Source organism: Pomacea canaliculata, linkage group LG2 (genome assembly GCF_003073045.1).
Source record: "Pomacea canaliculata isolate SZHN2017 linkage group LG2, ASM307304v1, whole genome shotgun sequence".
NCBI classification, from domain to species: Eukaryota; Metazoa; Mollusca; class Gastropoda; order Architaenioglossa; family Ampullariidae; genus Pomacea; species Pomacea canaliculata.
Genome location: NC_037591.1, coordinates 795,155 through 810,882, shown reverse-complemented (window position 1 = coordinate 810,882; position 15,728 = coordinate 795,155). Strand labels below are relative to the sequence as shown.

General features: G+C 36.8%; 1 protein-coding gene across 33 annotated transcripts in view; it reads right to left on the bottom strand.

Moving 5' to 3' along the window:
* The window catches only part of LOC112557156 (basement membrane-specific heparan sulfate proteoglycan core protein-like), a 131,013-nt gene that overhangs the window by 60,689 nt on the left and 54,596 nt on the right, over positions 1–15,728 (bottom strand). For 29 of the 33 annotated variants that reach the window (XM_025226815.1, XM_025226818.1, XM_025226816.1 and 26 more), the window contains 11 exons: positions 14,529–14,654; positions 10,686–10,796; positions 10,243–10,353; positions 9,800–9,910; positions 9,192–9,302; positions 8,333–8,443; positions 7,484–7,600; positions 5,430–5,540; positions 1,857–1,990; positions 1,170–1,314; positions 239–394 (listed from right to left, as the gene is read on the bottom strand). In XM_025226815.1, coding sequence (XP_025082600.1) covers positions 239–394; positions 1,170–1,314; positions 1,857–1,990; positions 5,430–5,540; positions 7,484–7,600; positions 8,333–8,443; positions 9,192–9,302; positions 9,800–9,910; positions 10,243–10,353; positions 10,686–10,796; positions 14,529–14,654 — 1,344 coding nt within the window. The remainder of the gene's footprint in view (positions 1–238; positions 395–1,169; positions 1,315–1,856; positions 1,991–5,429; positions 5,541–7,483; positions 7,601–8,332; positions 8,444–9,191; positions 9,303–9,799; positions 9,911–10,242; positions 10,354–10,685; positions 10,797–14,528; positions 14,655–15,728) is intronic. The other 4 variants (XM_025226821.1, XM_025226819.1, XM_025226838.1 and 1 more) reach the window with 4 other exon arrangements.

The window sequence follows — 15,728 nt, the reverse complement described above, 5'->3', positions numbered from 1 at the left end:
ACCTCATCTTGTGACTGGAACTGTAACACTTAAATTCTAACTCTGCTTGTGGAAGTATATAATGTTTATTGTGCATAGATGAAATAATATTATTTTCAACAATTGCATTTTTCTTCAAAATCTAAACAATACTCCAAGAAGGAGAAAATCTACAAAATATTTTCCTTATCAAACATAGCACTCATAAATACACATCATATATATAGCCTCATATGATGTGCAAGACTTTCATACTCACCACAACTTAACTCATCTGTGCTGTCAGAGCAATCTTGCTCGCCATCACACAGATAGTCACGTGGGATGCACTGGCCATTGGAGCAGGTCGCTTCATCTGGTTGGCATCTCCCATCAGGGGGGGTCAATGTGGTAGGTGGCTGAAGTGTGGGCCCAACTATAATGATTGAAAATAAAGTCACATAGACTGGTTACCAAAAGTAGGGTGTTCCATACAACATATACTTGAGAATGATAACTATTCAGGGAATGAAAAGATATTCATGTATTGCATATTCTAAGACAGTACGTCTCTACACACAATAAACTCTATCATGTTTTACATAGCATGCAGCAACTTTGTTTAGAATATCCATTACTTGAAGTTAAAAACAATTTGTACTAGAAATATTAAAATATGTATGAAGTAAAATTATAAATATTCCATATTCACCCAGAACTATGTTACTTATTGATTTCTACAACTGTTTGAATGCTTTCAATCAAATTTTCTGCTTAACGTAATTGCTACAATGGAAAAATGGACACTTGTTAATTAAAGGAAAAGTTTTACAAATTTATAACTTTTGTATAACAGCACATTTCATATCTACATTTTTCTTAATTTGATTGGTTTTTAGCACAACCTACTTATGTATTTGTGCTAGTGTTTAAAATAAATGAACATTATTTTGCATTGTGCCTTTGCATCCGGCCAATCAAATTATGCAGAGTAATATTCCACATCCTTGGTGATTTTTTTTGGTATTTTGTGTCAGCCATGACTTTTCAAATTTTCATTAAGAAACAAATTTTTGCAGAATTTCTCCTGTGGACTGCTCAAAAGTCGCAGTATGACTGGTCATCATGTCACTATAGAAGACAGAGGGTCTAGCAGTTAATGGATGCAGGCACACACACACACACCAGGAATAACAAAGCAGCTGACTTACTGTAGTCAACCTCCAGGCGGACTGTAGACTGGAATGTTCCAGAAACACCAACAGCACTGCAAATGTAGTCACCTGCATCCTCTCGAGCAACATTCCGCAAGGTAATACGACCCCGAGAGTCATCAACAGCTGATGATGGAAGACCCTGAAATACATTTAACACCTCAAGTTTGGATTAAAGGATTAATGGGGTGTAAAATGTTTTTCTACCAACTGACTGAATGACTGAGTGCGAGATATTAGTTCCCAAAATGTGGGTGAATTGCAGTCTCAAAATACACATTTACAAACATCACCTTGTACAGAGATCAAAATTCTGACACAGATAACATATGGTCCCAGCTTGCAGATTGGCTGAGGGCCATCATAACCTTAGTTTATTCATGTACGTCTCTGGTGTCTTTCTGAAAACCTGAAGCAGCCTGACATTCAACACTAAAAATACTTAAATACTTTGTAAACATCAATCAGAAACTAGGACGCTTACTGGGAACAGGCATTTTCTATGATAATGATTTAAGCACACACACACACATCACCAATACCTTGCTTCAATTTATATGGCTCAAGCACAGGCGATTCAACAATCCCCCTCCCCTAGACAAAATTCTATGAACATGATTCAACCACAGATGATTCAAAAATGCATCTGCCCTTGATGAGATCCCCTGATTACATACAACTCACCAAAGCCCCTGGCCTAGACCAGCTCAAGCGAAGGCCAGTGCTTCCCACACCGCTGGCCTGACATAAGAAGATAGCTGTTTGTCCGGCGCGCACACGGAGGCTTGCTGGTGTTATCACCAGCTCTACACGTGAAGCTGTTAAATAGAACAATTTTTTTAATGTTTATACAGGAAGAAAACATCTTACAATAAGCAACAATTGTACATTTTTTAACAATAATGTAAAGCTTACTCATTCAGGATAGATATGACCAGAAGAATCTGACAGAATGTAAACATTTAAGAGGCAAGTTAAGTTTAGGTAGTGACAACAAAAAGTATACACTCACGACAGTTGGCTTCATCACTGCGATCAATACAGTCTGCTTGCCCATTACAGCGGTAGGCAGTCGGGATGCAACGCCCATCTCCACACTGGAACTCCAACTCCTCGTCACATGCTGCACACACCCATTCCACAGTGCCATCAGTACACAGATTTTGCCTGCATCATCATCCACTGACATCCACTGGTCTCAGCTTGTTAGCTCAGCTTTATGTTTGCATCAAAGCAGTGTTGACACACTGTTAGGCCTCAATATGGCAAAAAGTAAGTTTAAAAGGAAGCAGCTTGGTTCCAGATAATTTAGAAGACTTTTGTTAACTGGATTATCCCCTCTTTAACCATAAAATTTTTTGAAAAGTTAAAAGAGCCAAATAAAACTTGGCAACGGAGGCCTAATTCAAGTCACTGAGTTTCTATCAAAGAGTTCAGTGAGCATTGTAATCATGACTGCAACAGCAAAGTCAGGCTGAACAGTATATGTTACAGCAATACCATCAGGTGTCTTAGCAAAGTACACAGCATAAACGGGCCTCATAGCTCCTATCTTGCTCTGTAGATGTGAGATGTGGACTCTGCCTTACTGATAAAAAAAAAATAGCAAGTAGATGCTTCGAATTGTCTATATGACATGTAAAACCAGTGAATACAATGCATAGTCACCACCTGGACCACCATAAACCCTTTCTGGCAACATTAAAATGGTGCAAGGTTGTCTTTTTTTGGCCACGTGACCTGGCAAAACCCTTTAACACCATCTATCAGGGTAACTTGTGGGGAGATGCTATAATGTCAAGGCGGACAGATGAAAAGCTGGCTGGCAAACATAAAGGAATGGACTGACTATTACCTAATTTAAAATTAGTGATGTGAACTTATATAGTCAGCAAGTCCTGCAAAATCTTGCTCCCATGTGTGAATAATGTGTAATTTCACAGCCAGTCGTAAGCATATAATACAGTGGTAAGCATATATGTACTACATCAGACCATCTTCATTTATGGTGCTGTAGTAGAATATGCATGTGTGTAAAGCTGTTCTCTAGCCTTGAGAGTATTAAACCTTTTGAATCCGAGGACTGTGAAGGTTTAAAACCCCAATTGCAACATGCAGAAGATACTACATAGTAAGCATCAATTTTCATCAAATTTTGCAAGCTGCAGGTGACCATTACAATTAATGTTTGTCGATTTACTTACATACTGTTACAAAAGCCTCAAGTAAGAAATGTTACCGCTTGCTTATATGGGCATAGTTGCTCATGCAGTAGAGTTTGTGTAAAATAGGAGTAACAAAAAAACCTTTTATCCATACAATTTTTTTTTTTAACGGAAAAGCTGAGAAATATTTTTGGGAACGATGTTAAATAGATTTCTTATTGTTTACTGTGTGCCAGTTACTAACAACACATTGTCGCTGGTCACAGCTATAATAATAATGCTTGAAAAGTTGAATTTCAAGCACATTTATCAAGAAAACATCAGCCATTTGTGCAGCTACTCTGTGATGTTGGACGAAGAAAAACAAGTTTCTGTATGTTAGGAGTGGACCTAAAAGAAAATGCTTTTGAAGTACATGTATCTCAAACTCCTCTTGCTTCTTCAGTGTATATATTACTGGGTAACATGCAGGAGCAAAGTGACGTTCGTATATGACAGAGTACTGTGTAGGAACAGTGTAAAGTCAACTCTACCTACATGAATGATGAAGACTTTGGGAATGTGTGAACACTTACCACATCGCGATGTTTTCCTGTGCATTCAACAGTTTAACAATAATTTCCATATTTGAACATGGGCTTTTAAGATTCAGAATTTTCTAAGCAATTTTATCAGCCATGCTATCTGCCATGATGCTAATAGTATACGACTTCAGGTCTGAATAGAGATTTGAGATTTTTTCTTATTTTTTTATTTTATTTTTTATGTTCATTTATTTTTATTTCTATTCTAGTCTTCTTCTTTAGCTTTTTTGTTGAGATTCACGTTTCATCTAGCGATTTCATGTTTGAGCATTAATAAGTGATATGAAAGGAGTCTTTTGATATGTGTCACCAATTGGGTAAGTCTTTAATAATCCAGTTGACTTACTGTAGTCAACCTCCAGTCGGACTGTAGACCGGAATGTTCCAGAAACACCCGACAGCATTGCATATGTAGTCACCTGCATCCCCTCGTGCAACATTACGCAAGAAAAGACGACCCTGAGAGTCATCAATGGCTGATGATGGAAGGCTCTGAAATACATTTAAGCACATTAACATTCCATGTTTTAAAAATTAATTTTCTAATCAAATGTGCCATTATTTTGTTCCTAATCACCCCCAGTGAAGCATAGGGCCGCAAAATGTGCCATCATGCTTCAATCTATTTTAAAGTTAGAAAATAAAAGCAATCAAACTAATTTCAGTGAAGTCACCACTCTTTCCTAAAGGTTCAGCCAATGCAAAACTTACAGCATTTGTAAATAAAACCTTTCCCGATTAAAAGCCTACTCAAAACATATCACAGGAACTAAGCTTTTGACTGCTTCCTGAAAATATGATGAAAAATTCAATGCTTAAGTCTTGTAACCACAAGTAGAAATGAGTTATTTTTCAACCTAGTGTCTAAATTATTTGACAATAATTCTGAAGAAGATTAGGCCATACATTTGGTAAGTACAGATTATGTCAAAACTTTCATGTTTCATACACTAAGCTAGAACAGGTTATATCCTTTTTAATCATTCAGTACCTGCTTTTTAAAATACACACAAAACACATGAATAAAAGCATTATAACTTATAAGAATATATAGTAACCAGGAAAAACACTAAAATATTAATAAGCAGGGAGGAATAGGCTTAACTCCCTACAGTCATCAGTCTTCTTTAAATGAGATCCCACTAACAAGATTTAAGCAGGCAACTCACCAAAGCCCCTGGCCTAGACCAGCTCAAGCGAAGGCCAGTGCTTCCCACACCGCTGGCCTGACATGAGAAGGTAGCAGTTTGTCCTACACGCACACGGAGGCTTGGCGGGGTTATCACCAGCTCTACACGTGCAGCTGTTATATAGAAAATTGTTTTCAATATTGATCGGGAGCACAGCATCCAATAAACAACTGCATATTTTTTTTAACAATAAAGGTTACTCTATCACTTGATTTCATGCTACCCCACGGACAAATATGACCAGAAAAATCTGACATGACATAAGCAGATAAGAGGTAGGTTAAGTTTAGGTAGAGAAAATAAAAAGTATACACTCACGACAGTTGGCTTCATCACTGCGATCAACACAGTCTGCTTGTCCATTACAGCGGTAGGCAGTTGGGATGCAACGCCCATCTCCACAACGGAACTCCACCTCCTCATCACATGCTGCAAATACCAAATGCTGGATGTAAGGTGCAATGCTCTGACCCAGCCCCTAATTTTCCAGTGAATAAAAGTAGCCTGTATCATCTAGTTTTGCTAGAATCTGTTTTGGTCTATCTGCCAACTATTTGAAATATATGTCATGACACAAAATCTTAGTTTACAAATAATAACCAATTTTATTTATCCCAATCTGCAATTCTAACATGGGAAGTGTGCTCAGTCATGAAAAACAGAGAAAGAAAAAAATACAACTACTTGTTATAAAACAAGTGGTGCATCACAACAAAACACAAAAAGGCATACAATCTTACATCTAAAACCATTCATAAAGCACACCTACATCATACAGCCACACACTTGCACAATGAATAAGTCATCTAAAGTAGAGCAGCTGAATTGCAAATGGTGCAAATAATTAAATTGTTTATGATGTCTGCATACAAGAAATATCTGTGTGCGAAAGATCACTTTGAAAAGTCTGTGTATTTTAACCTTTAGCCCAACTTTGGTTTCATGAGTTCAAAATTCACATGTAATATTGTAATGACCTCCTCTGGTCAATTATCCAGGGAATTCAAATTAACTGTGCTTCCCACAGTTTTTACTTTTTTTTTAAACCAAAATAACAATAACATATCAGCTTCTAGGCATGCCTATGCATGATAACGATTGCTCCCTAATCACCCAGCTTCACTTCAGCTAATTGCCAAATCAAGGCACACAAAGTGATTCATATTTCTCAGCTCTTTAGGCCAAATATCTACTCCATGTCAGTATTATCACAGAGGCTGCCTCTTTCACCCCTCTACTGCCACTATTATTAAGTCCATTTCTCTCAATGCTCCTCTCAGCACCAATGCTTCTTCTTTATCCTCTCTCTTGCTGTTATGAACACGACAGTGGTTCATTTGTGTAACTCCTATTGTAGATATCACAGTGATTGGTCCATGTCAGCTCTGACAGTACTAAAATCATGCACAATGCATAAAGAAGAAGTTTAAGAAGAGCCACAGTAATGAAAACAAATATCTAATGAAAATGTTTTGTAGTTTGTCATTCACAGAATCAGAAAAACTGTCCAGTGTAAAATACAACCTTAAATTCTCTGTATTTTCGCTTTTTTCTTGGATTTGTTGTCCTTGTAATGCTTACTGTACCAATATGCATGTTTTTCTGACCTCATAGGCAGTATGTTTGGCTGTTTACTTCCCTGTGACTGTTTATTTATTCCTCTGCTAATATCAACTCTCTCATCACTGTTAGTCCTCTGTGGATAACACCATCGCAGTTTCTTGATCTTTATGTCACCCCTGGGATAGACTTTACATCAGTGCCAAACAGTCATGCATTTCAACATTGTACTGCAATTTCTGATTTGTGATCATCTGGATAAATTCTCCTGATGATGTGATCTAAGTGTTTGATTATTAAGAACGACCTGGCATTCCCATTAACTTTACAAAGCCACAGGAATTTTGCCTGTCTTGTGTTTTTGGATTGGTAATGCATGGAGAGCCTGACTTTGGCTGGGATATCATGCTATAAAAGCTCACACCATTATTATTATTATCTATACTCTGGTCACTGTAAATCAGCACAATCAAAACTAGCTTTCTAAGAAGATGTCTGTTGGAAGTAGTTGGAAGAATATTAAAACAAAAAGAATAAAAGAATAGGGTTGACAAAAGTGAAAATGTGAAAAAATTTCATCACTGGCTAAAGTCAGTAAGAGAAAATAATGGCTGATAGCTGAAAATGATATAGCAGATTGCTGGGTCATCTGCTTCACTCTCAGAGATCTCCACACACATGCACATGGGATGCTTTGATCAAAACATAGAAAATGATTGTGAGCTGATGAAAACACAGCAGTCCTAGGAGATGAACATGAGCTGATGAGTTGCTGGATATTTGTGCACAGCAAACTTGCAATGTCCACTCACGGCAGTTGGCTTCATCACTTCCATCACGGCAGTCAGCACGGCGATTGCAAACATACTGCGGTGGCAAACAGCGGCCATCAGACACACATGCAAACTCCCCAGGCCGACAGATGGGGCCTGAGGCAAATCATCAAGAGTGTTTACCTGGTTTTAGTAGCAACAGGCGCAATACTTCCAGCACATATGTTAAAATGTTTTGACCCTGTTTCCATTCATAGCACCAGTTAGCTTCACTTAAATACAGCATTGAAAATTCATTTTGAAATTATATTTTTTAGTAAAGGAAAAATCTTCTTCTGCCACTTTACCTTTCCTGAAAAACTACTTATTAATTTTTGATGGATGGGGAGGGGAGTCTACCAGTCACAGGCCTAAGTCTCCAGCCTATGACCTTCTCCTTCAAAGCCTCCTAAACTTTACATGTAGTGAATAAGTAAGATTTTATAAATACATCTTCGTTATAGAAAGGCAGACTGTGTGTAACAGAAGGATAGAAGATAATTCTGACATTAAGATAAAAGGCATTGTAACTTTGTATTGAAACATAACATATAATTCAAGAATGCCACACAAAAACAAACTGTCAGTAGAATTTTTCACAAGGCCTAAATATACCCAAAGGGGAAGAATTAGAGAGATAATAGTTTTGAAATGACCTGGCAGCTGTGCCTTTCTGATTTTAGTGATAAAACTTCAACATTGCTCCTGTAATTGCTTGTTTCTGTACAGTTCATTATGTTGGAAGATTATATGAGTTATTTCAAAGGATCAAATGTCCCAACTGCCTTATCTGATACATACCATAAAAATCCAAAAGTAAACAAATATAAAAACTTGTATACTACTCACGGCAGTTTCTCTCATCACTGCCATCTTCACAGTCATTGCGTCTGTTGCAGACTTGTGATCTAGAGATACAGCGTCTACTGGACTCACAGGTGAACTGATCTGCCCGGCAAGCTGTATACAAATGTCATCACATTTATGTCCCTTTTACACATGCAAAAGCAACATTTTACCTGCAATCAGTGCACTGTTTACTGATGAGATTTTTAGAAGTGGATTGATTTGAGGGTAGATTAAAATGTAGTAAAATGTACTTGAGGTTTGCACAGGAAACTTTTTGAGGTATAAAAGAACATGCAACTCTAGACTTGTGTGTATGAGGTGACACACCCTTGACTTCTGTTCTCTATTGGGATGCTAATGACACTTTTTAAAATAACAGGTCAGGTCTGAATACTAGTCTGTGTGCTATATACATCGCTTATTTTAAGTAATGTGATTCCTTGCCAACATCCTTTGAAACAAATAAAATATTGCCAATAAATTGAAATCTCCAAAATGACTAGTCCATAATATCCAGCATGGATACAGCCAAGATGAAATAACATTGCCAGAAAGTGCACTTCTTCTCACATGAAACATACAGGTACACCTAAGGAATCACGAAAGTGTTTTGATCTGTCAATCCTAAGCTGGATTCAGTTTAAGATCACAAATCTAAAGGGGTGGTTCCCTGGAAAACATCAAAACCAAAATGTGTCTTCATAATCTTTACAGAACTGATGAAATGATTAAAAATTTTGACTAATTATACAAAAACTACATATGCCAAGAACTTGGCCTGTTGACTGCACATGCCATTCAAGGAATAAGAACAGATAACATATAGTGTGTTGGAAACATAACAAGGTAGACAACTCACGGCAGTTTCTCTCATCACTGCCATCTTCACAGTCATTGCGCTGATCACATCGATTTTCAGATGGGATGCAACGGTTACTGGATTCACATGTAAATTCATCAGCCTGGCAAGCTGGTGAAAAATAGCTTCAGGTAAGCTTCAAATTATTAACTTCATTCTCTGATGGCAAGACCAGTAATCACAGGAATATAGAACCTTGCCACTATCCATATGAACATAATACTTTGAAATAAAGATAACAGAAAACGAAAATAGCTGGATGCATTTCTCACATCAATAAAAATAACAATGTCTCAAATGTGTACAATTTTATTTTCTCTGCACATTATCTTTAAACTGCCTTTTTGTGATTTTAAAAGTGAAAACATTTTGTTCTAAATATAACTGTCACTGGTTGAAGTCAACAAATCTGCTGCCTCTGTCTTTCTCCTAACTGATTTAGGGGCACATATTACAGAACAGTCTATCACTGGCTTTTAATGCTTGCAATGAAGTCATGCTTTACCTTATGTTATAAAAAAATTTCCAGATCATTAAAATGCAAAAGCAACTATTGTGAGGTGATAGACAATTTGGAAAAGAATGTATATTAAATACAAAAATCATACCACAGTTCTGTTCATCACTATTATCAGGACAGTCTCGGCGGCGGTCACACACGCGTGAAGCAGGAATGCAGCGACCACTTGACACGCAAGTGAATTCTTCAGACAAGCATGCTGTAACAAATAAACATTGTCCTCAATTTTTAAATGATAAAGGCTTTATTTGTACTAATAAACAAAATGCATGAATACATTTTATATTTTACATGGTGGAGGCGAAGCTCTTCCTTCTCACTGTCATACTTGTGCAAATCTGCATGCTGATGATGCTGTCAAATTGCTGCTGTGATTTGATGTGACTGAAGGCAATGGTGGAGGTGGAGCTCTTTCTCCTCACTGTCACACCGTTAATGTTACAACTACCATCATCACCTGCTCTATCTTTCTCTTGGGACTGCAAGTGCATCACGACATTAAAATAATTAGACAAGTTTTTCATCGCTTACGGCAGTTCTCTTCATCACTTCTATCTTCACAGTCTGCCCGGCGATCACATCTGCGGCTGGATGGAATGCATCGATTGTTGGAAACACAGGTAAACTCATCAGCACGACAACCTAAAAAAACCACATTATTTACTGTTGAAGTGTATTGCCGTATTTGTCAATATATCTACATCATAGCGCTCCTCATCAAATCAGTTTATCTTCTCATGTTCTTTAAGTAGAAAAGATTATTTAAATATTAAATGGAGTTACACCTTGTGTGATATTTTCTCTTGTTCACATGGCTTCATTTACATCACATAAGCATTGCCACTTGAGGTTAAGTGTGAATAAGGTTATATTTCGATGTACGAATAGTACTTTTTGACCATAGTCATCTTTATTTCCCTGTCATAAGCATTCCTATACAGATGTACTGAGTTTTGGTGTTGAAGTGTACTCACCACAGTCGATCTCATCTGATCCATCCTGACACTCAGAAATGCCATTACAGACAAGAGAGGTGGAGATGCAACGTCTGTCAGTGACACATGTGAACTCATTCTGCCTGCAAGCTGCAACCATAACAAGATATACATAGCATGATTAGAAACATTGCCAACATTACCTAAACACTCAAAGTGATGCCCCCTGAACCTCATTTGAAATTGAAATAAATAAATGCAAAAAGCCAAAAACTAGCCCAACTATTAAGATTATCAGGCATGATGGTTTTGTGGCTCAACTGCTGTCCAGTTTCTAGAAGATGATATTCATATTGATGTCACTGTCTCATCTTCCACAGTGCACTGTGACCTTTATCTTGAGTTTCTTTATCCGACATGACAAAAGCCAATACTATTACTCTCATGCCGTTGTAACTAATGTTAAAACTGTTCACATTAGTTTATCTTTCTGTCTTCTGTCAGTTAGATATGATTTCTGATATAATTATCAAATGTTAAAATGAAAGATTTAAATTATTACTTGCACATTTTCCCCAAGTCCTGAAAGAATGTATCTCAAATAATTTGCTAATTTCGCTAACAGACTACTGAAATAATAAATTGACTTTACAAAAGGTTGTTAATACAACATTTATTTCCGCAGTTCATTGAAGGACAATCTATTAAGTCTTCACAAATCTGCTTATTCGATACTTTTGAATAGTTTGGAACTGCTCATAGTTGTCAATATATTACCATAACCACTTTCAGAATTCACTCCAGTCTGAACTTGAAAATAATAATGGAATACACGGACAAAGGGCATATTTAAATGGTTGACACTTCTCTGAAAAAATTGCTATTTCTGTTACATTTTCATCAAACCATATCTAGACAAAGCTCTGAACATTTCATATCTTACACAGGAGTGCCAATATAAAACTGTCTCCCCTAAAGTCATAAAGAATGCAACTTTAGAGCATAAAATCATTAACCAGTTTACATTTTAGTACCTGAAAAAATCTCCAGCGATTTTCAATTGTTAATGCTGTATAAAATGTATAAGAATGTATGCATAAAGGTATAAGAAGTATAAAATGTACTTCTTATATCACAAATGGTACTATTCCCAATTTTACATGCCAAATTCAATGATTTTATATTGATAATAAGACATGTACATCTTTCTTTCCATCTTAAAATATGTTTTCACATATAAAGTTCAAAGAAGGCATGTGATTTCAGTTACACAAAGCATGCTTATGGTGCCAAACAATGGTCAGCGTGAAATATGAATGATGACTCAAGTAAGCTTTCTTGATTTGCTTATCTTGTACTTTTTTTTGGTTATTTTACATAAAGTACAGGTCAAACTGATTCACCAAATTCATCAAAAGATTGTCACTGATTCTGGAAAATGCTGCAGCTGATTACAGGCCAGGCCAGAACAGCAAGTCTACTTTAGCGACCTTATGATATGAGGTTCTGGAAACAGCTAACAACTGGCAATTTTGTTTTGTAGAAATAAGCTTCTTATATTTGTAACAAGTTAAACTCAGTCATTTGAAAATAATTTATGCTTGGCATTCATTAAAGTAAATTCTGTGAAAAACATTCTGATAAAAATATTTCTGCACTATGGAAAAGATAAAATCATCTATAAAAAGACTTTAATTCTGTCCACATTCAGCCAGAATCTTCAAGCGTTCTCCTGTCTATGTCCCTAGCGACAGATACTTAAACACAGAGCAACAAAAAATAAACTTTCTTTTCAAGTCAGACAAAAAAAAAAGGAATGGGAGTAGTACGAAAGTCATACAATGAAGGTTTGTCTAAATATGCACAACCACAATAGGAAAGTCATACAGTGGAGGTTTATCTCACTAGATAAGACTGCAATCTCTCACTATGCAGGAATTGTTAGCAAAAACAAAATGTAGGCAAAAAGCTAAAAAAAATATAATGCTAGTAAAAGAGAAACATATATTGCAGAATTTATACTCAGATTACACACTTTATAAAATGTACATAATTTGCACAATAACTAGAAAAGAAAGTGAAATTTACATTGCATACTCTGTTGGTGTGACGAAGAAGTTGTGCAATCTAGGAGAGACTATTTAGGGAGGGACAGAGAGAGACACACACAGAGTTTTACAACTTATCGTTAAAACTGTGACCACCTGTATTGAAGTTCGTTTTTAAACAAGTCTGCTGTATCACAGTAACATAATGACTCTACTCTGTACAATGATGGTGACTTGGTGTACAGCTGTAGTGCCCAACCTTTTCTTGCCCGAGGGCTGCACTGGAAACGATCTAAAATCTCATGGGCCAGAACATGGCGGTTTTGCCAGAATCATGACGTTAAAATTGAAATTATGTTGTGTCTGGTTAAAATGAGTGGGCCTCATGAGACACCTTCATGGGCCATAGGTTGGGCACCCCTGGTGTACAAGGATCTTTAAATAAGTATATTTATAATGTATCTTCTAAGTGTCTTAAAAAAGTCTAAATAAGAACACTACATGTATTTCACAGATCCCTGTATGGAGCCATGTAAAGCTCCCAACCCACTAATATGTTTTTAGTTCTGAATAAGAAAAGTGATGTGACTGTTTCGTATTTAAATTTTTAAAAAATGAGAATTAGGCAATGGTTTGAAATAAAAATAGTTCTAGCAGGCTGTCATAGCAGCTACCTGAACCTGCACTGTGCCAGATTCATGTACTAGTTTTTGGCCTTAAATGAGACATAGTTGTCTTAGAATCACACAATTAAAAACACCTGCTGTTTTACTATGCACAACCAGAGGGCTCTATCACAGCAAAGCAGCCAACCCTGTAAACAGATGCTACATTCAGAGAAAGAACAGCATGTCCAAGATGAGAGGGTTGAAGCTGTTTAATGGGCAGAGCACTTACAAAACTATATGACTCTAGGCAAGCCAATATATGCTTGATGTTGAATTATAGAGGTAATTTAATATTGTGGATTGCTTATCAACATGGCCTTTAATTTAAAGCACAGATCAGCTAAGAAAAATGCCAGCAACTGATAACCAATAAGTGCCTTCAAGAACTAATGCAAAGCTTCTATTCTTGCAACAGATTAGAACCTGGACTGCATAAATATATTTTAAGATATTAGATTACATAAAATGCTGCTTGCTACCACAGGCAGACCATAACAAACCATTCTACACTGCTTATTTGTGCCCCTTAAGTGCACACAGCAAGTTTCCCCCATTAAGATATATTAGATAGATCTCTTCAAGCAAAAGAAAAGAAAGGGGCTATTTGCGTAATAAGTACCTTGTAACTACATAATTTTTAAAACATGCACTCTAGTGGGTCTGTCAAAACTAAACTACACTGTATCAGCTGTCTAATTAAGATTTCAATCTGTTTATGTGACAGTTAAAAGATGCCTGAGTAAGAATTGTTTCAAGTCAGAACCGATCATTGGCAGCCTCTTTAGTGTGTCTGGAATAAGCTACAGACTCTCAGCCTCTCGAAACTTGGAATGGTGCTAAAAAAAACCCTTTAATTCATCATTATTACCATTGTTGATGTTGACACTATGAACATGACAATCTGCTACATTTCTTCGTTACTGAACTTACAGCATTCTCTGCAGACATTCTATCTTTACATTTAAAGAAATATACTGTGATTGGTTACTAGTCTTCAAACTAACCACCCATCTGGGTGGCAGGATGCACAGGAAACTACAGGCATGATTAACATGTCCACAATGTCAGGAATCTACCCCCTACTGTCACTAAGCAGAAGCATTTGATTATTTGATGATGTAATAATGCAGTTATAGAATTCCTGCCCCTAAGAACCTATTACTTACGACATTTTGCTTCATCTGACTTATCTTCACAATCTATGTGCCCATCACAACGAAATCCTGCATCTATACACTGCTTGTTTTGGCAGGTAAATTGTCCAGGCAAACAGGTAAGTGTGGGAGATGTTGCTGAAAATGAGTGGACATCACATATACTAATTGAAAAATTACACTCTTGGATTGTGAATAGATATTGTAACATCAAAAATGTAAATGTCTACTGTAAAAAATGGTTTTAGTCTAAATACTATACATTTTTAACTGATTCAGCCACAAGGAATATTAAAGATAAGTCATAAGTAGAATATTCCTGCCTTTATAACATTTCAAAAGAACTTTCAAAATGTGTAGGCATAAGCTTATATAAGTGAATTTCAACATAAAGATGAACTAGTGAAATGAATCTGTAAAACTATCTATAATTAATGGTATCTTGGCTGATAGAGGTATCTATCTACACCATCAAACTCACTACAGTCCAAGACACTGGTAAGAATCTACAACACTTACAACAAGACAAGATGATAATATAAGATTTGTAAATAAACTATGAAAGCAACCTCAGCACACTGGCAAGAATGAATGGAGATATCAGTCAACAGTTTTAAGAACATGTCAGATCATTACAGAACACGAGCAACTACAGCAAGACCACTCACTAGCCAAGCTACAGCAGCAATATTTTCTTGTGTTCAGACTATAAACGTCTTTAGTTGCGTCCATACTGACATGAAGCAGATTTCAGCAACATTCATCAAGAAGTAGGAAGAGGAGAACCAAGTGGTTAGAGCACTGGAACTGCTTCAATGCACATTTAGTGCAGCAAATTCCCCCCAGTCAACCCATCTGTTGGGGGTTGGGGTGGATTGGCTTTTTACATTGAGCCAACTACTAAGACTATAATGGCAAGAGGTCAGCCCTGTAAACAGATGCACAGGTGCTCACTGTTGCACACCCACCCCTCAGCTGTCAAATGGGTACCTGATTCCACTGAGGATTAGAAAAGGAAAGGCAATACTGTCCGCTGGCTTCAAGAAAAGTCAGATCTCTAAAGCCTCAAGACCTAAAAAAGCTTAGGTGATGACCTTTACCTTTTTATAAGATAAGCTATTTGAGAACCAGGGATCTGATAGCTGATACTGTCCTAATCAGAACATCAATGAGCTCAGTGATGAAGAGTCAGGATGAGGTATTTAACACCAG